The sequence below is a fragment of the Scomber japonicus genome, chromosome 15 (assembly GCF_027409825.1).
Source record: "Scomber japonicus isolate fScoJap1 chromosome 15, fScoJap1.pri, whole genome shotgun sequence".
In the NCBI taxonomy this organism is placed as follows: Eukaryota; Metazoa; Chordata; class Actinopteri; order Scombriformes; family Scombridae; genus Scomber; species Scomber japonicus.
The window spans coordinates 21,875,436-21,899,020 of NC_070592.1; the positions used below are offsets into that span (position 1 = coordinate 21,875,436).

Here is a 23,585-nt window from a genome sequence, read left to right on the forward strand (position 1 = left end):
TATTAGTTTACCAGTAATTATATGCAGATACATACTATCCTGGGTTTGTTTGTTTTGCATTATATTTGGTTACAATTTACATTCAGCAAACTTTTGGTCAAAGTAAAACAGACATGTATAAGGTTAATCTTTATTGGGTTTAGTTTTGAGTTTCATAAATTATGAATTGTCTTTCTTTGTTACTTACCAAACAAAAGGAAGAACCTCCCAACTACTTCCTGTATTTATACACTGGTGATGTCAGTGGGTTGGACTAAGCATGGGGGATTTATTTTACTGATTTCATGGGTTTGATTTATTCTTGTTTTGGCTTATGGAAATGTTGGGAATGATGGGTGGTAAACAGTTTTGACTGATACAAGTAGCATTGTTGAGTGTCAGAGGGAGAGAACACCCCTGCAGTAATGGTTCAGCCTAATTGAGTGGAGGGCCTATTTAAGGGGAGAGGTGTAGGTTTAGAGGAGGGTCAGAGGATGAAGGTGTAGCTGTTTGTACTTGTGCATGCCTTAGTTGCATATCTTTAGTTAAGCCAGTTAATTTTAAGTGTTCGTATTTTCATTTTTGGACACAAATTCTTTTTGTTGTTACGCCTGACTGAATAAATCAGTTTTTACTCATTGAAATGACAGCCTGAGTCTGCCTGCCTACCACCTTCCTTGTCACTTGAGCTACGCTACATCACAAGCGGCGTTACAAGTAGTGGCGTTACTAGTTTAACTACATTTCTCAGTAGCGTGGTCTTAACGTCGCTATTTTACTGATCAAATAAAGCAGCAGTGTCCACAGAAACTATATTTCACAAGGCATTTCTAAACCTTAAATGCAGCAGCGTTTTTGGGCAGTCTGAAGCAGTAACCTAGGTGACAGAAGCTCTTCCATGTGATGTCACGTACCTATCCTTCTGCTGAAGCCCGTGAATTGTTTGCTGCAGTGGGGCAGGCTGAGAGGCATGCAGCAGGGGACAATGACAGAGGAGGGGGGATAGAAGTGTAGTCCGACTTCATCTCGTGAATATCTTGACAAGTTTATGTTTCTGTTGTTTTTGTTAGCTTTGGGAAATACCTGAATGTGTTTCTTTAAATTCGTCACTTGTCATTTTTTGCCAGGATGTTACTGTTTGGAGCAAGTCTTTCTTATTTTGCTCAAAAAAACATAAGTATAGAATTTGATGTGTTGTGACATATGGATTCATTTAATAATTAGGTTAAAGTAATATACAGGTGATATAGTCAATCGCAAATTCAGATTTTTTTTGGGTGGTTTATGCCTTTACAAATAAATGACAATGAATTTAAGGGTCCATTGTTGATTTACAGTTTGAAAGTGAGCATAGCATAAGATGGTTCACCTGGGAATAGTATGATATTAAGTTATCAAATTTTCAAATATGTGATAGCCTACTCTTCTGACTTTATTGGTCATATAGGGCACCTTAACTGAAATGTTTTCACATTTATTATTCCCATTGACAAATGAATCTAAACTGTCAAATCTCTTTTATCACTCACCACAGCAAAGGATCTCTGCACTGTCCCTGCATCCTGCACATGTCTCTGACTCACTCTCATACACCCAGATGTCAGGAGAGATGGTGGAGTGATTATTATTTAGTGAGCAGTATCTATTCTTTCACATTTATAATCAGAACAAATGACACTGAATATAAATACAACACATCAGTCTGTGAAACTGGAATTTTACCCAAAGCCCTCAGCAGCAGGCCAAAGATTGCTCCTCAAAAAGTAGAATATTTTGTCAGTTTTATGAGCCTGTTTATAAATGAGGCAGCCAGGCTTTTATTAGTCAGCTCCTGTCCATAAGAGACTCAGGTGTAGTTAACTGAAGTTAACTGATTAATACCAGAAAAAAACAACTTTATGTCCATGTTGTCTGGGGGAGCAAACATCAAACCAGCCAAAAACAGACCAGTCCTCTCTACAACAACCAAATAAAAACTACCCACCTTATCTTTTCACTATTTGCTAACGTAGCATTAGCGCTTTTTAACAGCTTGCTAACTCAGCAGTTTGTGTAGAGACAGAAACATAAACACCATCTAGTTTCAGTAAGTTAATAATGTCCTGACCTGAACATGTTGTTGTGACAGTGTTTAACCCACCTTAAGCATCCCTGTGTCTGTGCATCAGCCAAGTATCAGCAGCGCAGTGTGTGTGTGTGTGTGTGTGTGTGTGCGTGTGTGAGCCGGTATCAATGAAAACATGGAGCGGAGTTTCATTGATTTGGGTTTTCTCTCAATAAACAAGCGGAACGGATTCAATACTGAAAACAGCGCTGAGTGGATAGACTGATGTACTGGTTTTTGACATTGTAAAAGAAAGAGTGAGACATAGCAGCAACGTGAGTGCGTGTAAGTGCCCGCCGGCGCCTCTCCATCATTTGGTGCCCTTGGCAACCGCCTATATTGCCTATGCCAAGAGTCGGTGTAGCCTATGCAAGCAGGTGTACTGCCTATAGACACCACCTGTTTTTTGTGATTATGGGAGTATGTTTTTTGTTGTTTTTTGTTGTCATGGTTTTGTAGCATAAGCAGAGAGAGAACAGTTTAATAAACTATTAAACTCAACATTTTTTGTTTGTCTTACAGTTTTATTGATCACTAGATAGCAACATAGACTGTATAAAAGAAATGGACATAACATCCGCGTGACGTCACCCATTGGTTTGTGGACTGCTGCTCGGAAGCCAATTAGTTTTGAATCTAGGCAGCCCCATCTTGAAAATTTCAGGTGCATGCCGGAAAAAAAAAGAATACGGATTCTACTTATATGGGAATAAGGCTGAGTCATGGGCGGAAGTATGGGCGGAGCCAACGGCAGAGTGGGGAGGTTGCGATCTGTTGCGAGGGCTGGATCTCGAGGACATTGGTCAATCAACCTGTCAATCACGACGTAGCCATGCCCCAATGTATACCTTGCTTTATCATCAAATATAAAATCAGGGAGGCCAAAATTTCACAAATGAACACCAGACTGCAGTTAAGAAGGCTTTAAACTAGCGATTGAGACCATAAACACATTTCGAAAACGTTTACTGAGGTTAGAAATCAAGTGAGAAATTGGTGAATTCTCCATTGACTTGTATAGAGACAGAAGTCCTTTTGAACACAAAACAGTCGCCCCCTGGTGGCCTTTTGATAGAATGCAGCTCTAAGTTACTTCTGCATTGGCCTCATTTCAGAGGACCGGAACTCCCCGCCTGCTTGGAAGCCAATAGTTTCGAATCTAGGCAGCGCCATCTTGAAAATTTCAGGTGCATGCTGGGAAAAATAAAAACACAGATTCTAGGCTACTTATATGGGCATGAGGCGGAGCGGGGAAGTTGCGAGGGCTGGATCTCGAGGACATTGGTCAATCAACCTGTCAATCACAACGTAGCCACGCCCTAATGTATACCCTGCTTTATCGTCAAATATAAAATCAGGGAGGCCAAAATTTCATGACTGATAACAATGACTTGGAATGAAGTTGGTTAAAAAAAAAAAAGCTTTGATGTTAAGCTACTTTTGTCATTTTATTGTAGCTTAGCTTGCTACATTTCTCTGGTGGGTAGCTTCAGTTTAGCAAAGCTTCATTTAATGTAGAGTAACTGGTAGCTTAGCTCACTACATTTTCCAAGTACCTTGCCCAACACTACTTATGAGTATTAAAAATAAATCTGAAATTCAGTGTTAATGGTAATATTTATGATGTAATAGTCATATTTTCTAACATTATGCTTCAATTTCACAAAAGAAAGGTGTCACTGGGTAGCCCATGTCCTATAAAGTAAGAATTGTTTGTAATTTGTTCTCCTGTGATGGTCTTGCACTCCTCTGGTTGGATTTGAAACTGCCAAACCATACTAGACAGTACCATTGGCTTATAAAGGGGTGTTCCCAGAGGAAGATACCAAGTATGGTAGAACTGGAGGGGTGTTTTCTACTATAAAAACTTGGATATATTACCATGGTGAGATTTTTCCCGAGCATGTAGTTAATGGAACTTGTAACCCTACAATACAATAGCAAATGACTTCCCCTGCCTTTGAAAATGGTAAATGGATTGTTCTTATATAGCGCTTTTCTAGTCATGATCTCTCAAAGTGCTTTTACGCTACATCTCATTCACTCATTCACACACATTCATACACTGATGGCAGGGCCTACCACGCAGGGTGCCAACCTGCTCATCAGAGGGAAACTAGCCATTCATATACCGTTGGCACAGCAACAGGTGCAATTTGGGGTTAAGTGTCTTGCCCAAGGACACAACGACATATGACTAGAGAAGCTTCTGATTGGTGGACCTCTACCTCCTGAGCCACAACATAATAATGTTTCTTATGTCGGTAGTAAGCTAGTTAGCTGAGCATGGAAACATTTGCAGTTTACATCAGAGCAGATTAACAGCTTACATTATAATCCATTCTTTAGAGTTTTGTTGTTGCATTTTCATGATGGCTTAAAAAGACACCACCCCTCAAATATCTGAATATCTGATCTGATATCGCTTTTACCAGAGCGCTATGCACAGTGCTTTATGTGGAGAAATCCCATCTTGGCAGGCCAGCTGTGTCTACTTACAGATGCTAAACTATGACTGGATAATTTTTGTTCAGGAGTGGAGTGTTACTGAGCGATCAACTGACAGAATACTCCAGACTGAAGTGGTTCAAATACTGATGTCATGGCTAACATGTGATACATTATCTTCATAATACCCATGTTTTACAAAACATTTAGGGGGTTTTACAAAGTGTGATCATGCAGTTGAGCAAAAACATGTTCATCTTAATGAAAAATAATAATTGACTGTTATCCCACTGGTACACCAAAATATGGAGTCAAGCAACCAATTACATAAATTTTAAAATAAAACGTTAACTCATCTCAAACATTTTATGTGTAACACATCTAGTATAATTAGAGGTCATTTGTAATCAGTGGCTCCCATAAATCATAAATCAGCTCACAGCAAGTTGTGTCTTTTTCAAGAATTTACATCCCCTGACAGATTGACAGGCCTTTTTTCCCACAGACCACCATCCTGTGGAGCCAGTCTTATGGACAGAGAAAGACAAAACCAGAGAAAAAAAAGATGGTGACCTCCTCAAGGGGCATTCTGACATCATCCACACTGGCGGTGGAGACATGGTGCTGTCACAACACACAGCGAGGGGGGCTGGCTCTGTGTCACCAGCTCTGACACACTGGGGAATGACCCAAGCTGGAGCAATGACTGTGACAGTAATGGGACAGGTCTCCAGAATAGGGATGGGTGGGGTGTGGGTAGGATAAAAAAAACGTCAGAGGGTGGTGAATGTGGTTTGTTGAGGATGATCAGAGAGACAAGGCAAAAGACTAGACAGGATAACTCTGTCAGCATGGATGATTATAGCATTGTTTGGATATTCGAAGTAGACCTGACAAGTATATGTAGCATATGTAGCATAAATATATCGCCGTCAAATTAAGTTGAAGTCATTTTTGCTAATTGGGCCACTCATCTAGTAGCTTTAGATTAAAATATGCATATGGTCAGCCAATCATTCTGGGCTTGTTCATATAAAAGGTCTGTATTCATATAGTCTAGAGACTAAAGGGTGCAGAAGTGTAGTCTACCATTTTAAGGTTATAGTAAATAGTGCTTTCCAGAAGCAATGTGGAGATAGAGGTGTTGATCCAGTGATTTGCTCATTTGGTTCAATTCTCTCATTTCTACAACGTCGGCACTTTACTGAGGGGTTTAGAGATAAGTTGCTTTCTGGCCAGCCTTCTCTAAAATGTTTTCTGCTTTGGAAGAAAACACCCCGTGATATATTCCTTTACCCCGCAGCAGAGGTTGCTTTTCATTCTTCAGGCCCTAAGCATTGAACCTATAGTATTAGGTTTCTCTTAAATTGTTGATACTGAGTCTGCGCTGCTGACTCACAAGAGTGACTATTCCAGATACAGCATCTGTTAATAAAAGAAGCTCTGAATGGCAAAATGTGCACTTTGCCTTTAAAATATTTAGAGTTCATTCTGGTCAACAATGAATCATTGTCTTCTACCTTCCTCCACACAAAGTCATATTATATGGAATATATTGCTATGTGTAGGCACACACTGTACAATAGAAATAGAGTGGAGGATGAGTTTTTGACATGGTACATCACATACTTGTGTGTTGGCAGGCATGGAACCTCCCATAGTTATTTGTGAGCACTCTAAGCATCTGTATAGCTTTAATAAGCCATGACATCTAGTTTATTAATGATTCTTAGACATTTTTTACAAGTTTATACCCTGGAATGCAGGAGTTATAATCCAGCAGTTATATCACACTGATATTGTCCAAATCCAAGAGCAGTTTGACTAAAAATGTGGTAAATACTTTTTACAAACTAAGAAATCCAAGTACCCAAGTCCAAATGAAGAGAAAAGATCTGTTCCAGTTACATTGTGATATAGTTTGTGTGCAGTCAGAATGCAATACCCACTCCTACTGTGGGTAGAAAATTCATGTGAGTTTGTCATGTAAACGTCATGAGCATCCTTGCAACAAAATGGTGGGAGAGTAGTATGACGAGAGGAAAGAAAACCTCTTAGGAGGTTCAGTGGAAAGGTTTTTAACTTGTTATCAGATCAACCTGGTACATTTTACCCTCTACAGAATGGGCAAGCATAATCATTTCCAGGCAACTGCAGTAAACACTATGATGATGATGATGAATGTTACACAAACACACCACATATTGCAGGAACAGTAGAGAGAGTAAATCACTGTGGTTTAAGGCAGGGGAAAGAGTCAAACTGGGGGTCAGACTCTAACAAACATTCTGTAAAAATGACCTTAAAGTGCTGTGATACTGTTGTGACCAGACATGACTCATCCTGCACTCACAGGTTCACCTGAACATGCTGAAGTAAAAAGGTCTTTCTGAGCTTCTTAACACTTACCAGATGAGGAGAGGTATTTCTCCTTGCTGTGACAGCCTTTTAGTTTGACCAAAAAGCTGCTTGTGCTTTAAGATTAGAATCTATTGGTCTGTACAATTAAATCATCCGGAATGGTTTGTTTTTTCGACAGTAATATGATTATTGACTACCAACTCTGTGGCTTTTCTTGGATGTTGCCTCTTTCTTTTTCATAGATGATGCGGCTGCTTAGCTTTTAGAGGGGAGATGAGATCCTCTGTTTCTCTGTCTACTTATTTAACATTTCTTCTCCTTTCTTTCTCCCCCCTGCCACACAGGGGAAAAAAGTGTAATAAAACGATGGAGCATCAGCATTCTCTAGAGGCCAATGGAGGGCATAACATATTCTTTGTAGAAATACATTAATCTTTTTTCTCTGTATGATCTACCTCCTGTCTGCTTCCTCTCTATGCAAGATAGTATAATATTTATTGCAGAATCCAGCCTTGTGCAGACTGTGCTATTCTGGGCAAGGTACAATCTGACATAAAAAAGGACTGACACGGTAGCCACATGTGAAAACCTGCTTTGTGACTTCCAAGGAAGTACCACGTAAGGTTGTCGAACGTTTGGCATACCTTGGTCATTACCATGAGCTCTATCATTCTTTCTATCTCTCCTTTGTTCACGGAGTAACAACATTATAGAAATCTAACAATTTTGACATTATTCTATGTTAAATGTAATGTTCTACTTATAGTATGCTCATGTATATGTTGCTAAAGAGCACATGTATCTTATTTTTGATGATTTTCTATCACTTGTTGCATTCATTCCATAGACAACTAGTGAATGGGTGTGTCAGCTACTTCACTACTAACTTAAAAAAAATACACACAAAAAACAAAAATAACCCAATAGTTCTGGCACTACTGAGGTAAATCCTTTTCCTTCTGTGAAATGTATTGTATTATTTTCCATGTCTTTCACATGACTGTAGCAAAGCTGCAACATGATGGCTCATTTTGATTTCACTCTGTGCAAGATAAATACCCATCTGATAAAAAATTGCCAGTTTGTGGAATGTGCATGTGATGCCATAGGGGTTTTTTTCTCCAGTGTTTTTGTTTTGTGTGCGTTTGCTGACATCAGTAGACCCTGAGGTGCTGATTCATTTGATAACTTTCTTAACTACTGTAATATGGATATATTACAGTAGTATTATAGTGTTTTCTTTTGCTTTTCTTTCTTTAATGTTTCTGTTTCAACATTGTTCATACTTTCATTATGAGCTGGTAAAGAAGGAGTGCCAGAAATTCCCATTGTTCTATTTGTTCATTTACAGTCATCACAATGCACAGTAGTGGGGACAGTGAATACAAGTTGATGAAGCACACTCTAAGTGGGATCTTAAGGTTAAACACCTGAAAAACAGCACAGACCCAAGTGCTCACAGTGGCGCACAGATTATACTTTGCATCTTAATGTGCTGATTTGCATCACTTTCATACCCAGCAAGTCATCCAAAATTAAACAACCACATAGGTCATTTCACCATGCACTCCAGAACAACCCGTAGGAGCATTTTCATGACGACCCATTACAGCAGGGTTTCTAATCAGGCTTCTCTATCAGCAGTAATCTGCATCATCATTTGTCAAATCACTGTTAAAATAATGATTTTTTTTTAGGTGTGGCAAGGTGTGTGTGCTGAGATTAAGGTTTGGTCAAGTTTAGGCACAAAAACCACTTGGTTATGTAGTTAGGGAAAGATCATCATTTGGGTTAAAATTATTACTCAAAGCATGGTGCTGGTTAAAGTTACTACTTCTTTAAAGGCAGGCCATTTGTGTTGTCATGGCAACAGTAAACACCATGATCATCATAGTCATGTTCTTGTTGTTTTTTTAAAAACACTGCCTCAACTCACAGTTGGAAGCAGGAAGCAAACAGCAGTCTCCTGCAGAAAAGTCCACTGAACCCACCACCCCTCCTCCTCCTCCTCCTCCTCCAAATATGGACATTTGTCACCTCACATTGATTATGACCTATAGTGTTTCTTGAGAGGACGGGCTCTTCACATATACAAAACCATACAGATCCTTCACCTCTCTCTTCAGCCACCTGTTTGTTGCTTACCACACTACCAAATGCCTTACTGTAAATCTAACTTCCATAACAAGTTCCCATCATTTCCCACCTCCAACTGACTGTCACTCTGTCCTTTTCCATTTTCTGATATTTGACTGTCACTTCTCTGTCTTCCTTGAAAATACCCTGAGGCAGGGCTGCTTATGCAAAACCAGTCCAGATCGGAATTGTGTGTGAGCAAATGTCTGTATGTAATGCTCCACCCATCCTCCCATTCCTGAACTCTTCTGAAGCCCCACACCTAAAAGCCAACCTACTGAAACTATCAAGGTGAGGCCAAGTCACTTAGCAACAACAAAAGGCCAGGTGGAAGTCAGTCAGGAAACATCTCTTTTACGCTGCTTCCCTGTGTCTAAGGTAAGGCACTTTATCTTTGTCTATGTTTGTAAGTATACGTAGATAAAGAAAACATATATAAGGTAGATGTGTTTCTGAATTTCTGTTCAATTTCAGATACTAGTAAGAAACACTAGAGAGGATTCAGGAAAAATGGTGTACAATAAAAGGGGACAGTAAAAGGGCAAGAATATTGTTCATTCTGTTTCCTTACAACTACAACTAGGAAGATCGTGTATGTCAAGGGAGGAACTCAGTCCTAATGCGTATAAAAGGAATGAGATTTGTAAAGACAGATAACTGGAAGCAGTGAGAATAAGACTGTACATGGATTTCATTGTGCTCTACTCCTCTGGCTGATTCGTGTTACCTTGAAAATGGAAAGAAAGTCAAGTTGAAGGTAAAAAGGCAATGTCTGTGGATGACAGAAAAAGAAAGAATGGCAGAGCTTGGGAGAAAAAAAAACCCACGCAAAGAGAGCAACCCTGCCTTGTTAGCCACAAGCATTGACTCATAAAGACAAAGTGGTTTGGTGAATAGAAAAGTATTTCCAACTAGCTCAACCTGTAAAGCGAGTCACAGCCAAGCATCTATCAAGGTGTCATGTAGCTGTGGTTATGTACACACAGTGCTAGATAAAGCTGAAACCATAATGGAGAGATCTGAGATACAAAAAAAACATAATGGGGGGGGGGGGGGGGGCGGGGGGGGGGTCTTTTCCAATTAAGAATAATACTGGCACATCTGCATAATGCCTCACCTGTTTTTGTGATGCTAGGAAAGTTTATGGTTGATTTCTGTCGTGAGAATCGAAAGCCCTTGTAAGACTCTTAATAAAGCCAGGAGCATGCACTAGGGTGGTGTTTGCATCACTCTGAGTGGAAATATTGGAATCAAAAGCATCATATAACATGAGGTTTCTCAGTTGAGAAAGCATGATATGTTTCGTCTGTCACAACAAAGAGAAAGACAAACACACAGCAGAGAGATAGATGAGGCCAGCTGCTGTCGGCAGAGAAGGCAACATCACAATCTAGAGCAAATAGGAAAACAAATTGTGGTCCAGCTTTGCCATCTGCCTGAGACAAGATATAGTGTTGTCTCTGAGGTTTTCTTTCCTATCCAGGATGAATGTCAAGGTGTGTGTGTGCATAAGAAATCCCATCGACAAATCATATGCTTTATGCACAAAAGAAATGAATCACACTGCACGTGCAAGTGTGTTTGTGTCTAAACATGTAATATGTCAATTTATCAGACCTTCGTTGCTTTAAAAAATAAAACATTGAAAAAAGGGTGCTTGAAGATTCAAAACAAACATATATTTTTCAGCCTGCTCTCATGTGCTTCCACAAAGTAAGAGTGAGGAATATCAGACTCCCAAAGGCACAGGCTTGGACACACTTTAAGATTAATGCCACTGGTTGTGTTATCTACTTAGAAAGAGAGGTAAAGTGTAGGTAACATCAGCAGTGATTGAATGTGTCTGGCTTTAGTCTATGTTGTGATTCTGGGGGCATTCATTGAGTCGAGTCTTTTTATGCCATGTAATTTAATAGTCAGGAATGCTGGATGAGAGAGAAAATAGCAACTGATTTGACAGCTCAATATGTCTACAGTGATGTTAAAACACTGCAGGAAAGTGTTTCTGAATTCAACTACTCGGGATTAGAGGAGACAGTACTGTAATGGAACAGTGGACAGCGAGGCTGTTATCCAACTTGTTCCTGCTCAGGCTGTGAGCATTCGTCAGAATGAGATGTAAATTTATAAGAGAAAGCAGGCCCTCCTTATGTCCACATTTGCATAACAAAATTAAATACATATTTCAAGATGTTTGCACCCCTCACTCAATAGTCACACCTGTCGCTCAAGAACTCCCACCAAAAACTAAACATGCAAGACTTCGTTAGATTTTGGCACCCATAAAAACACACACATTTTCTATATGCACATGCATGCACATATATCATCCACCAAACCCCACAGAGAGAGGAAATTGAAAAGAGGAAACTCAAATAATGTGAAAGCAAATACACAATGAGAAGCACAAAGGAAACAGGTGATCCATAACAGGTCCACCTTTAAATTCTACACACGATCAGACCATTAAATCCACATAATATTTTAACTGAAATCCCTATCTCTCACAGGGCGTAGTTCCCATAGCACAGTAATGGCATGCTTAACATTCACAAATGCTACATCTTAGCATTCTTTTAAAGAACCAAGACTGCAATAGGCGAATGGGATCACAGAGCTGACCGTGTCTGCTTGCTCAGCCACTATTTACGAGTGGCTGACTAATAGAGTTGAGAGTATTGGTTTTGTCTTTTCAGCAAAGGGAGGTTCCAGTGATGACTCACTCATTGATGCTTAATGATTCAGCATTGAAAAGGTATCTCTGTGTAAATACAGATCAGTAATGACTAGATGACAGCAAATATGTTTGTGAAAATGATGTCTGGTTCTTGTTCCTCACAGCTGATTAGCATTTCAAAGATGTTTTACGTCTGTGATTGTTTGTTTAGTTTCTGAGGGTTGGGCAATGACACAAATGAAAACTTAAAATGGTTTAATGCAGAAGGCCTGTAATTGCTAAATTTAACTGCATCACATGTAAAATGTGTTAATTATATTATTCAAAATGTAAAAGACTTTTAAATAAACACTTTCCCCCCCCCTTTTTTTTTTACACCAGTATCTTTCGTTTGGTAATTTTCATCTAATTTGAAACTCCTCCTGTCTTTTATAAAAAAAAATACCCCTGGATTTTGAGACTCAGCTGATAAAAAATAAACGAATGACAAAAAGTCTTTATTCCAAAATGATAATATGAAGTTAAAGAAGTAGGTATTTGCCGGCAGGGAGGGTCTAGAAAAACACATTTTTCCAGTTGCATTGTGGGGAAAGGGGGGTCTAGGGTTTTAAGGTCTTAACCAAAAATTAAAGACTAAAAGTCAGGATATCTCAGCCTCTGTTGCATCAGTTTTGACCCTTTGTTCTGACCCTTTGTTCTTTTAAACTGTTTCTCTCAATTCCCCCAACTTTATGCAAGTGCAATACTAAATTGCTGGATTACCCCTTTAAACTTTGCTACAAACTTGTTCTGTGTAATGGCACAGTGTAGTGTGTAATCATAATATTAAATAAATGAAAAGAATGTGCATTAGTCTTTATCCAGTGAGTGGAAATATTCATTTTTTTCCATTATAAATGCTTGATATACTATCCTTTGACTTATCTACTTGGTAACTTTTTTGTACCTCAGGGTCAGTTTATCAAGAACTTCAACCCAAGAATCTTCCCTGGTCTCCTGAGGAGCTCTTCCATCTCCATCAGCATCTTCCTTTCACCTCTGAGGCAGCAGCCATGAACTGGGGTGCACTAGAGGGCCTCCTCAGCGGGGTCAATAAATACTCAACTGCCTTTGGTCGCGTCTGGCTATCCATGGTCTTTATCTTCAGGGTGATGGTGTTTGTGGTGGCAGCCCAGCGGGTGTGGGGGGATGACAGCAAGGACTTTATCTGCAACACGCTCCAGCCTGGCTGCAGCAACGTTTGCTATGACCACATGTTCCCAATCTCTCACATCCGCCTGTGGGCCCTGCAGCTCATTTTCGTCACCTGTCCGTCCCTGATGGTGATGGGGCACGTCAAGTATCGCGAAAAGAAGGACATGCAGTACACTACCTTACACAAGGGTGCCCATTTGTATGCCAACCCTGGAAAGAAACGTGGAGGGCTGTGGTGGACATACCTGGTAAGCACAAAGGGGATGGGAGTTTGTTTTTGGCTTTGCAGGAGCAAAAAAATAGAAGACACATCAGTGCTTCAGGTTTGACCAAAGTGAAGTTAGTCACTTTGAGAAATGTCAAAAGTAACTGCCATGGATGAATGGCTACATACTGAAGACATTTGACTAATTATATATGTTTTGTTTCCTCTTGATTAGAAGAAAAACTATTGAAATGTTTCACCAAGCCAAATTAAAATTGGAATGATGCTGTCTGAATATTTTTGATATCTTTATTATGGATTCTGGATTAGGTCAATCATTGTTTTATGTGCATTTTCCAAAATGCACGATCCCTTCAATTATCAAAGTCACACCAGTAGTTACTGAGAAATCACCTAAATGATGTATGATGGATGCACAGACAAATCGATCCTTGTGTTGTATTGAATTTCCTGCAAAATGTGTCCTCAATTTAACCCTCATTTATCCTCTCTCAGCTGAGTCTGGTTTTCAAGGCAGGCTTCGATGCCGGCTTCCTCTACATCCTGCACCACATCTATGAAGGCTTTGACATGCCCCGCCTGTACAAGTGCTCCCTGTCTCCATGCCCCAACGTAGTGGACTGCTACATATCCCGTCCCACTGAGAAGAAGATCTTCACCCTCTTCATGGTGGTTTCCTCTGCTGCCTGTATCTTGATGTGCATCTGTGAAATGGTGTACCTAATCTGCAAACGTATCCAGAAAATTGTTAAGAAGAAGATTGCCTCAGATAGGAGGATGTTTGCAGAGAACCACGAGATGACAGGACTGGCAGCGCCCAGGTCACATTTCAGATCCAAATCATCACTCAGAGTGGATCCCACGATCTCTATGCACAACCTCAGTAACATCAACACTGAGAAAGAGGCAGCTGAGAAAAAATAATGCACATTGTGACAGTGGCCATGTGGAGAGACTGTGCAACGTATTTATGGTGTCACTGCAAGCACATGCTATTGTCAGACTTCGTGGGGGAACTGCTGCTCAACGGCAAAAACACCAATTCAGGGATTTCTAAGACAGCATTTTGTAAATATCATGTAACATATGTTAAATGACTTTGTACCAGGACCTTAGACATGCAAATAAACTCTTAAATAACACTGATGACAAAGGAAATCAAAGGGATTAGTTGGGAGAAATGATTTGTGTGTGTGTGTGTGTGTGTGTGTGTGTACGTGCGTGTGTATCTTTGTTTTTGTACATGTTGTACTAGCCAGGTTTAAGCTGTTATATCAAGCATTTTGTAATTTAAATCCTAGTACAAAAAAGACCCTGAGTGATGACGTAAAGAGTGAACAGTCTCCCTAAACATACACACTGCCCCCTAATGACTCAACACAATAAAGCACTTCCTATAGTGGTAACCAGCACCTGAGGGATTTTTACTCACAGATATGCAATATGAAGACAGAGAAAGAGAGTTACTTTGACTCTTTTAACATTTGAGTTTTCACACTCTAAAATTACAATATTTTTTTTAAACAATGTAGTATGTATGTAATATTAGTTTTTAACGATTTTTGTTATAAATGTTGTATTTATTGTTGTGATCTATAAAGTTATTTCACAATTAAAATATTTCAGTGTGTATGTCTTTTGTTCTGTCTGACAAATATTTCACAATTATCATATTACAATTCTTTGTGTTGTGTGCCCTGTAATACCACTACTACTACTACTACTACTACTACTACTACTACTACTACTACTACTGATAATAATAATAATAATAATAATAATAATAATAAATTATTATTATTATTATCATTATTATGATTCTGATAATCATAATAATAATGATAATCTTTGTCACAAAAAATAATTCATGTCTGACTTTTTAAGAAATCCAGAAAGAAAGTAAGTGAGGAAAAGATAGTTTAAATACATAACTCGTGTAAAGCATTACAGTGAGAGTCTAGACACAATACCATAAGAAAAGTGTGAAAAAACATTATTATTTATTGTAAAGTCCAAACTACCACAGAAAGTATGTGTTGGTCTGAGTCACAGTAAACCTTATTACTGGCTCTTGCTCATGTAGATCAGCGGCATATGAGTCATCACTGTGTCGTCATCAGTCTTTCACTCTTCCGTCCAATCAGAAGCACGGGACGCGGGTGCAGTTTTGACGGATCCGGAAATCCACCAATCACCACCCAGACCTCAAACGGTTTGTGTCCTCCTTTACGGAGAGCTTGTTGAAGGAAGTAAAGTCTGTCAAACATGAGTTTCCACTACGGCCAGGTATGGAAATACTGCATTTTAAAAAAACATCGATATTAATTATAATAACATGTTAATATTTTAGAATAACTGTATTATCTGTGATTATTTTGATATAACGTTACGTATGGTTCATGTCATGGAAACACAACTAATGTTAGCCATTCATTTCCTGTTACACTGTAGATACAGGATGTCATAGTGTAGCGATAAGTTGCTATGTTTTCGTAATATTTCAGTTTATAATGTTGTGTTATGTCGAGTCAAACTGTGCCGACATTTGCTGTAGTTGTTCTACATTAACCCATGTAACTGTTAATGTATTTCTGCTGTAACTGGCCATATACAGTTCTGATAATTTTGGCTTACCTTATCTGAAATAACGTTTGAGCTAAAACAGCGTTAGCATTTAGCTTGATAGGTAGCTTTAACAACTTTCTTGCATATACTGTAGCCTAACGTATAGCCTAATAGTGCATATTACCTCACTATTAAAATAAGTTAAAGGAAGGCACAGAGACATTACCAGCTAAATGAAGTTATAGTTAAGAAGTAAAAGTACTTAGAATGTTCATTATTATGTAACTATATAAAACTACTTGTTATTGCTGATGTAAAGCAGTATTCTAAAATTGTAGCTGTACCAGTTGGAGTATTTTACCTTTTTTTGTATTCAGGGTTGTTTCAGCTATGACAATGCATCGTATTTTGACGTGTTTTGTAAATAAAATCTTACTTTGCAGAATAATAACAACGTGACATAAACGTAGTCAGTGTTTCCCACAGAATTGTGAGAGACTATGGTGGGAGGGTCTCAGCCCGACCCTAGGGGCTTCACGGAGCATGCTACACCGGAAGAAAATGTTGTACATTGTTAAGTCAAATGCATCATTCTGGTGCACTCTGAGAGCTAAACTAAGAGGTTATGTCTAGAATGTTCTTGTGTGTTAAAGTGAGATAACTACTGGTTGAACGGTGATGACACAACAAAAAGGTCACACCCAAGAAAGCACAGGAAAACTTTCTTACCAGTTAATAAATGTTTGAAACAAACTATCAAAAAAGACTAATGTCCATATTTCAGCTCTGAAACAAAGAAAGCAGATGTGATTTTTCGACATTGTGTTTCTTCAAATAACTAAACTTACTGTCTACTGATCAATAAAAGGCCTGATTTTCAGATGACTTAGTAGTGGATCAGGATCAGAGTTGATTTATTTTACAGATGGAAAAAAGTAGATCTCTCATTAAGCCTTTGCTTTTTAAAACTGAACCAACTAAAGCAGCATAAAGCTGCTGCTGTGTACTTTTAAACAGGTGTTTCAGATTCAGAGGTTTGAGGCTGAGCTGCAGGGTTGGGTGGAGGTGTGTGGGGAAGTTTATTTGTGCTGTTGAACGTAACCGCTGTGAAACAATAAGAAAATAACATGTTGACCTGATTCACTGGCTTTCTTACTGTCAGCGCTCCCTCTCTTCATTCACTCTCTACTTCGCTCGACCACTGCTGCTAATAACAGTGTCCTGTAGCCACTTACTGGCGGCTGTCCACCTATTCCATGTCCGGTAGTAGTAGCATTCCCGCTTTTATACAAAACAGTGGGAATGCTACTACTTTATTCCAGCGAGCTAGGAATAAAGAAAATACAATACATGTACCTCACAGTACTTGAGTGTATGTTATTTTTCACCACGAATGTTACTTAACAAGTAACATATACCAGAATGTAATACTTTGAACTATTAATGCTCACATTTTGAATCCCACAAGCGAAGCTACAAGAGCCTCTGTCTAGCATCACACAGCCCATTTATTCCTTGTATTTATACAGTCTCAGTAAACTTTACTATTGTCTCCAACTGTAGGGTTATCCAGGAGGAGGCAACGCAAGACCAGGTGCCGCATACATGGGAGGCGGTGGTCACAGTGGGCCTCACCCTTCAGCTCCATACGGAGGTGCAGCAGGTCCACAAGGAGTTCCTTACGGTGGTTATGGACAACCAGGACACGGAGGGCCGTATGGGCATGCACCTGGGGGTGCTCCCGCCGGGCATTACGGGGGTTACGGGGGACACGGAGGACACGGAGGACATGGAGGACATGGAGGACAACCTCATGGTGCACCTTATGGACACCATGCTCCAGCAGGTAACTACAGGGTGACAATTGAGCTTCATCTGCTGTACCCTTGCCTCTTGGCATTGAACAGGCTTGTTCTGAACGCGAGGAGACTGCAGAGAGCTTTTGATTCCACTTCTTCATTGCTTTTCTCTCGCTTTCTTCCTCTCTTACTCTCTGGTGGCATGATGGATAGAAAATGACTTGCGTTCCCAGACAGTCATGTAGAGACAGGGTTCAGTTTGTGCCCCTCAGCAGGATTACACGGCTGGAGTGATGACTCCTGTAATACTGAGTGAGGGCTAAACAGAGTAAGAGACAGATGGGTAAAGAGTGTGTTGTGTGTGTGTATGTGTGTGTGATTACACTGTTTCCTGTAGTAGCTAAACCAAAGTCAGAACCTGATAGCCTGTGTTGCTATCACTCCCTACAGGGACAGAATCCATCAGGGTCTGGCCTGAAATGTCACCTGTCCCACTCTCACCATTCATTTTTCTGACAATCAGCCCTCCCTCCACTCCTCCCCTCGTCTCACACCATATTTCTAACACTCCCTTCCTCCTCCCTCATGTATTCAGGCAATGGCCTCTTGCCCCAACACTGTCTCCATCCCACTGAGATGGCTTCTCCTCAACCTTTAACCCTACCTGCCTCTAGTACCTTTTTTTCCAAAACCAGTGCCTTATGAAACACAGAGCATTGATATCTAAGGTTAGGGAAGTATTCCTCAGCTGAATACCAACTGGTTTCATAACTGTAGGGACATAAGTAATTCTTGAATTTAGCTACTGCCCCTTTCCTTAAGATGATACTTCAATCATCATGAAATAAATTGAAAAGTGGAATTTTTGGATAGTATTTACACCTGTCACATACCAGGATTTCAAATTCATTCTGTTTTCTCACTATTCTCTCACAATTAAAATGTTTTTCTTTTTCATCTTGTGCACACACTCTTCCAGCAGGCAAAATGTAAATATCTTACTAACTAACTAACTCCACCACATTTAAAATGAGCCTAGTTGTAAGACTTGTATTTGGCATATCAGTTATATAAAGAGTATATTCTGTGTTATGATACTTATACCAAACTCTTCTCTAAACCAGCTCCTTCTAAACACCAAAGGCAAAAGACTGAGCTAAGCACAGATGTATTATTTTTTATGATCAACTTTCTGCTTGATAGAGTCAGCACAGTTTCAACTGTCAGACAGCAGAAACACGTTTCTTCATCTCCCAATAAATGAATAATTATTTTGCACTGGAGCAAGGCAGCTGCTTCATTTCCAAGAAACTTCACTGTCTTTTTCTTCTCATGTACAATCTCTTTTTTTTCTCTCTCTGTCTACAACATTTCCATTGCTCCTCAAAGGGTTGAGAGCATTACTGAAATAATAACTGGGGAAAAAATATAAGGGGGGGGGGGAAATAATAAAGAGAATAAATCAAACTAGTTGTCTCAGAGAGAAGAAGAAGAGGAAAACAGTGTTGGAAATAAAGGCATGCTAAGAAAACAATCTTCAGCCGACAGACATTTTCAAAGACGGTCTGAACCCCCCGTCTTTACTTCTCCACCCTATTACTATTCTTATTTCCCTTCTCTGTAGGTAACATGCCCCCTGGTGTTAACCCTGAGGCATACCAGTGGTTTCAGACTGTTGACACGGATCACAGTGGCTTCATCAACCTTAAAGAGCTGAAGCAGGCACTTGTCAATTCCAACTGGTCTTCCTTCAATGATGAGACCTGCCTCATGATGATCAGTAAGTCATACGGTCACAGCCCAACGGAGTGTGAGTGTGTTGTCGCTCCCTGTGGATGTATTTGTTATAAATGCTTTGACAGTGTGTCTAAAAGCGGGAATGACACAAATCATAACTTTGTAAAATAGCTCTGGAGACCTAAATGGCTACAGGACAAGAGAGGAGACATTATTAAGTAAAAACAAATGACTAAAAGAGCAGTGGGGAAAAGAGCGTAGGCTAGTATTGTATGTGATTAGCACACTAAATCTCCCACACAGTTAAAGAGAAATATTATCTGTTTTTAAAAGGATAAATTCAGACAGCCAGGAGTCAGTAAGCCTAGAAAATGACTGAGTCACGACTGTCTCGGTGCCTGTTAGTTGTGCAAGTGTCCCTACATTCCTAGTTGCATTTGCCAAGCGATGACTAATGTGCACCATTACCATAATGAGAAAAGTGTGACTTCTGTGTGTTACTCGTAGATAATACAAGGAGAAGATCCACGATGATAGATGACGGGCTTACTGGAAATGTGCCGAAAAAGCACTTCACATTTGTACTCTGTTGGGAAAGAACGTGGGACTTAATATATCAATATGACTTTTTTTTTTTTGCATTTCTTGTTAGACATGTTTGACAAGACGCGTACAGGACGTATGGACTTATTTGGCTTCTCAGCCCTGTGGGAATACATGCAGAGGTGGAGAGCTCTGTTTCAGCAATATGACAGAGACCGCTCAGGATGTATCAGTGGCATGGAGCTGCACCAAGGTATCCCTGTTTGTGTTGGTGTTAAAGATGGAATCATTCACTGAGAAATGTCTCATAATGTTTGCAAATGGAACCCATGATTGAGACAATTAGTGTTTAACTCTTTGCTCCTTTCTCTTAACTCCTCTCCTCCTCACATCTGTCCCCCTCAGCTCTGGCACAGATGGGATACAACCTGAGCCCCCAGTTTTCTGAGACGTTGGTGCGTCGCTTCATCGTGCGAGGCGGGCCACACGGCATCCAGCTGGACCGTTTCATCCAGGTGTGCACCCAACTCCAGAGCATGACGCAGGCCTTCAAGGAGAGAGACACAGCCATGTCGGGCAATGTCCGCCTCAACTATGAAGAATTCCTTTCTTGTGCCATCACCAGGCTCATGTGAGCCTCATTCCAATGACAGTCCCTCTGCACTGCGGACGCACAAAGTCATTCCATGTTCATGTCATATTTTGTTCAGTTTTCAAGGAGCCCCCACCTGTGGGTTTGTATACAGGATATCGGCAAGTTCACATTATTCCGTGGCTTGTTGCTGTTAATAGACAAAGCCTAACACCATGGACCTTCAGCTACCTTTTCTGGATAGCATCACCAAAAGCCAGCAGGACTGTGACTGTGGCTTCATAACACCAGTGATCGCATGCTGTGTTTTCTTCTAAACAGTCATAATCTTACCACAGATGCCTTGATGACATTAACCATTAGTCTGTTGTTTATTAGTACCAGTATTTTTCAGTTATAATGCTAATAAAATTACATTTAACTAGGCACTTGCTTATATATTTTTAACTAACTAAATGTTTACCCAAAAGCCCCACTTACCACATATCCATCAGGGCTGAAACAGTGTAAAGACTTGAGTAGAGGAGGTAACAGTAAGTACCTGAAAGAATAAGATTATTCTGTGCTCCTGGTGTAATAGCAGGAGACCACATTTAATTTACTATGCTGAATTGTATTGACTATATTATATAACATTAACATGTTCATGTGCCATTTAAGTGTTTAAACTATACCCTTTGAGTTGTATGTGTATCAGGGGTGTTCAGTAGTTCCTAAAGGTACCTCTTAGCAATAATTGCACATTTGTGTGTATTGCAGTGTGTGTATTTTTAAACCAAAATGGCCATTTTTTTCTTGCTAGAATTATTCTCACACTCTCATTCACTGTGGGATTTTGTTACAGCTCTGTTGCTAAGTGATTCAGAGTTAATATAGTAACAGTATACATTTATTATAATATTTGCAAAATGGAACAATGATCTAAAGATAAGAGACACAAACCACTAAATAAAAAAAAAGAGTTCCCAATTATGTTTGCAAGTATCACCTCTAAGAACATTAAGTGATTGTAAGGCCAGTACATTTAGTATCTGTATCAACTGACTATGCACTCCACTGAGGTTTGTATATGGACATCATGCCAAAAATGTACCTCATGCCAAAAACAAATAAATGCTTTTGTGCCATATTTTGATGTATTGATATTCTTGACTGTGATCTATTTACACAAATGCAAGAAGACAACTAGCTACATTTTAATACCACTTTACTGTCAATATGACGTATCTGGCAAAAGCTGGTGATTTGTCTTCAGTAGAAGTAGTTGCTTACAGTAAAGCTTTAATTAAATGCACATATTTGTGTAAGCTTGGCCTGAGAGTTTTTTCAGTCGAAAAAGTAAGAGAACAATTATTGAGAGTACTTAAATACAGGAAAATACCTTCAGAATTGATATTATATCCCAGCAGAAGTGCAGTTGTTAATGTAGTAGACTGTATTTTCTTTAACAGCAGTTATTATGACCTCAAAATGCCCAAAATCAGTTACTCCTTTTTCTCTTTGTAGGGCAGATTGGCCATCCTAAGGAGCAAAAAGAGCCTCTGTCTTTCCTTTCCACATCTGGTACTTCTTTCCCTCACCATCTGTTACCCTGCTTGATCACAGTCTGTGTCAAAAGTCCTCCTGCTTCTCCCCGTCTCATTCCAAATCAGAGGCAATCCATCAAATTCTCTTGTGCATCTTTTTTGGTCATATCCCACATCCATCTCCTCCATACCCCACTCTCTCTGTCTTAATCTGAGCTAAACTTAGCTGTCCCAGGTCTTTAAGCACACTTTGTGCCATATTCTCCCTGCCATCCCTGCTGCACCATGGTGAAGTTACCTCAACATGCATGTGGTTTTGTGTCTGGACCACTTTCAAAAAGACAAAGTTTGGAGATTTACCAGTGTGGTCAAATGTGCAGCATGCTTCAAGGTTTCAACCCATAGAGGAATGTAGCAGTCTTTTTCTGGCTTGCGTGATTTAGCAGTGATTTAACCTAGGTCCTGATTGTCATTTCCTGTGTAATGAGGAAATTTCCCACCACCGACCATGCCTGACATCTGTAATTAACTTGGGCAAATAGAGCAGGTCTATTGAGCTTCAGTTAGTTGGGATGGGTTGTTGCACTCTGTCAGCTTCAGTTTGTGATTTGGATTGATTAGGCGATTGTATTTTTACATAACAATCTTGGCTAGTGCAGCTTTAAATCTCATTTACTAATAAATGGGATCTGATGAAATAAACCTGGCACTGCCACCGTTGCTGGTAAAGCAGAACTGGCACTTGTGATGTTGTTCCCTGCAGGGGGATGAGCACATTTCACTTTATCTGACAGGACTGATCAGATGCCAGTTCTGGCAACTACAAGATGGACAGCACAGAGAGAGGAACTGCTTAAAAGAAGCATTTTCAAGCATGAAGCATAATCACCCACACAGAAGCCACTTAATCACAACCATTTCAGCCGTCATTTGAAGCAGTGATAACATAAAAAAATTTGGATAGAGCACCTTTTTTAACTCTCTCCTTCGGCATAAATTACTAATGAATCAGAGCTCGTTATTGCTTGATGACTACATTCCGGTTAACATAGATCAGCTCTATGGCCGCAACACTACAAGGATGTAGTTGTATGACAAATGTTTGGGCTTGAGAGCTGAAATATCAGTGTCATCAATCATATATAGCTTTACAAAGAACACTTACTGATTCGCAACCCAGAAACTACAGTAGCAGAGAGGAATTCTTCCCCCCAATGTAGGCAGCTCTCTAATCTATGGTTTCCCACTGCTTGACTGGAATTTACTCAATTTCTCTGAATCCCTCCCTCAAAGTAAAAGTAAACAAAAGCAAAGCCTCTAAAAATGTGTCTTTATATAACAAGCCCATGAAAGTAGATCAGTCTTTATAGGCCAAACTGTGCTTTTCAACAACAACTACAAAAAGCTATCTCAGCACTTGAGGGGCTTGTCATCTGAGTGGGATATCTCACACCTTGTCAGTGTGTGACACGTTGTCAGTGACAGATCTGTCAGCCTTTTCATGAGTGTTCCTTGAGAGGAGAATTTTGTTCAGGAATGACATCAAATGCTTGAAGACAGAAACCAGAGGGTGTGTTGCTGCTACATAGCTATTCAAGTTATTTAGCATACAAGCTCTACAGTGTGAGAACATGTAAATGAGGTGAAACTGACTTCTGTGGGGGCATTGTTTTGTTTCAGTGATCAAAGGATATACAA

The 23,585-nt window shown here is 39.7% G+C and overlaps 2 protein-coding genes across 2 annotated transcripts; both read left to right on the plus strand.

The window, feature by feature from the left end:
* Positions 1-12,757: 12,757 nt before the first annotated feature.
* Positions 12,758-14,049, plus strand: gjb9b (gap junction protein beta 9b). Its single transcript, XM_053334298.1, has 2 exons — positions 12,758-13,147; positions 13,621-14,049. Exons 1-2 carry the CDS (start codon positions 12,758-12,760, stop codon positions 14,047-14,049), a joined length of 819 nt encoding a protein of 272 aa, XP_053190273.1.
* A 1,291-nt stretch (positions 14,050-15,340) lies between these two features.
* On the plus strand, positions 15,341-21,484 carry pef1 (penta-EF-hand domain containing 1). The gene is made up of 5 exons (XM_053334247.1): positions 15,341-15,411; positions 17,254-17,536; positions 19,114-19,269; positions 19,879-20,022; positions 20,175-21,484. The coding sequence occupies exons 1-5, from the start codon at positions 15,391-15,393 to the stop codon at positions 20,402-20,404; spliced, it is 834 nt and encodes a 277-aa protein (XP_053190222.1). The 5' UTR covers positions 15,341-15,390; the 3' UTR covers positions 20,405-21,484.
* The last annotated feature ends 2,101 nt before the right edge of the window (positions 21,485-23,585 follow it).

What these genes read in the sequence shown, in the direction of transcription:
- pef1 (XM_053334247.1), top strand. Translation starts at nt 15,391, where the DNA reads ATGAGTTTCCACTACGGCCAG. An exon ending in TGAGTTTCCACTACGGCCAG is followed by an intron (nt 15,412 to 17,253) that starts GTATGGAAATAC and finishes CTCCAACTGTAG; the next exon opens with GGTTATCCAGGAGGAGGCAA. An exon ending in GACCTGCCTCATGATGATCA is followed by an intron (nt 19,270 to 19,878) that starts GTAAGTCATACG and finishes ATTTCTTGTTAG; the next exon opens with ACATGTTTGACAAGACGCGT.
- gjb9b (XM_053334298.1), top strand. Translation starts at nt 12,758, where the DNA reads ATGAACTGGGGTGCACTAGAGGGCCTCCTCAGCGGGGTCAATAAATAC. An exon ending in GGCTGTGGTGGACATACCTG is followed by an intron (nt 13,148 to 13,620) that starts GTAAGCACAAAG and finishes ATCCTCTCTCAG; the next exon opens with CTGAGTCTGGTTTTCAAGGC.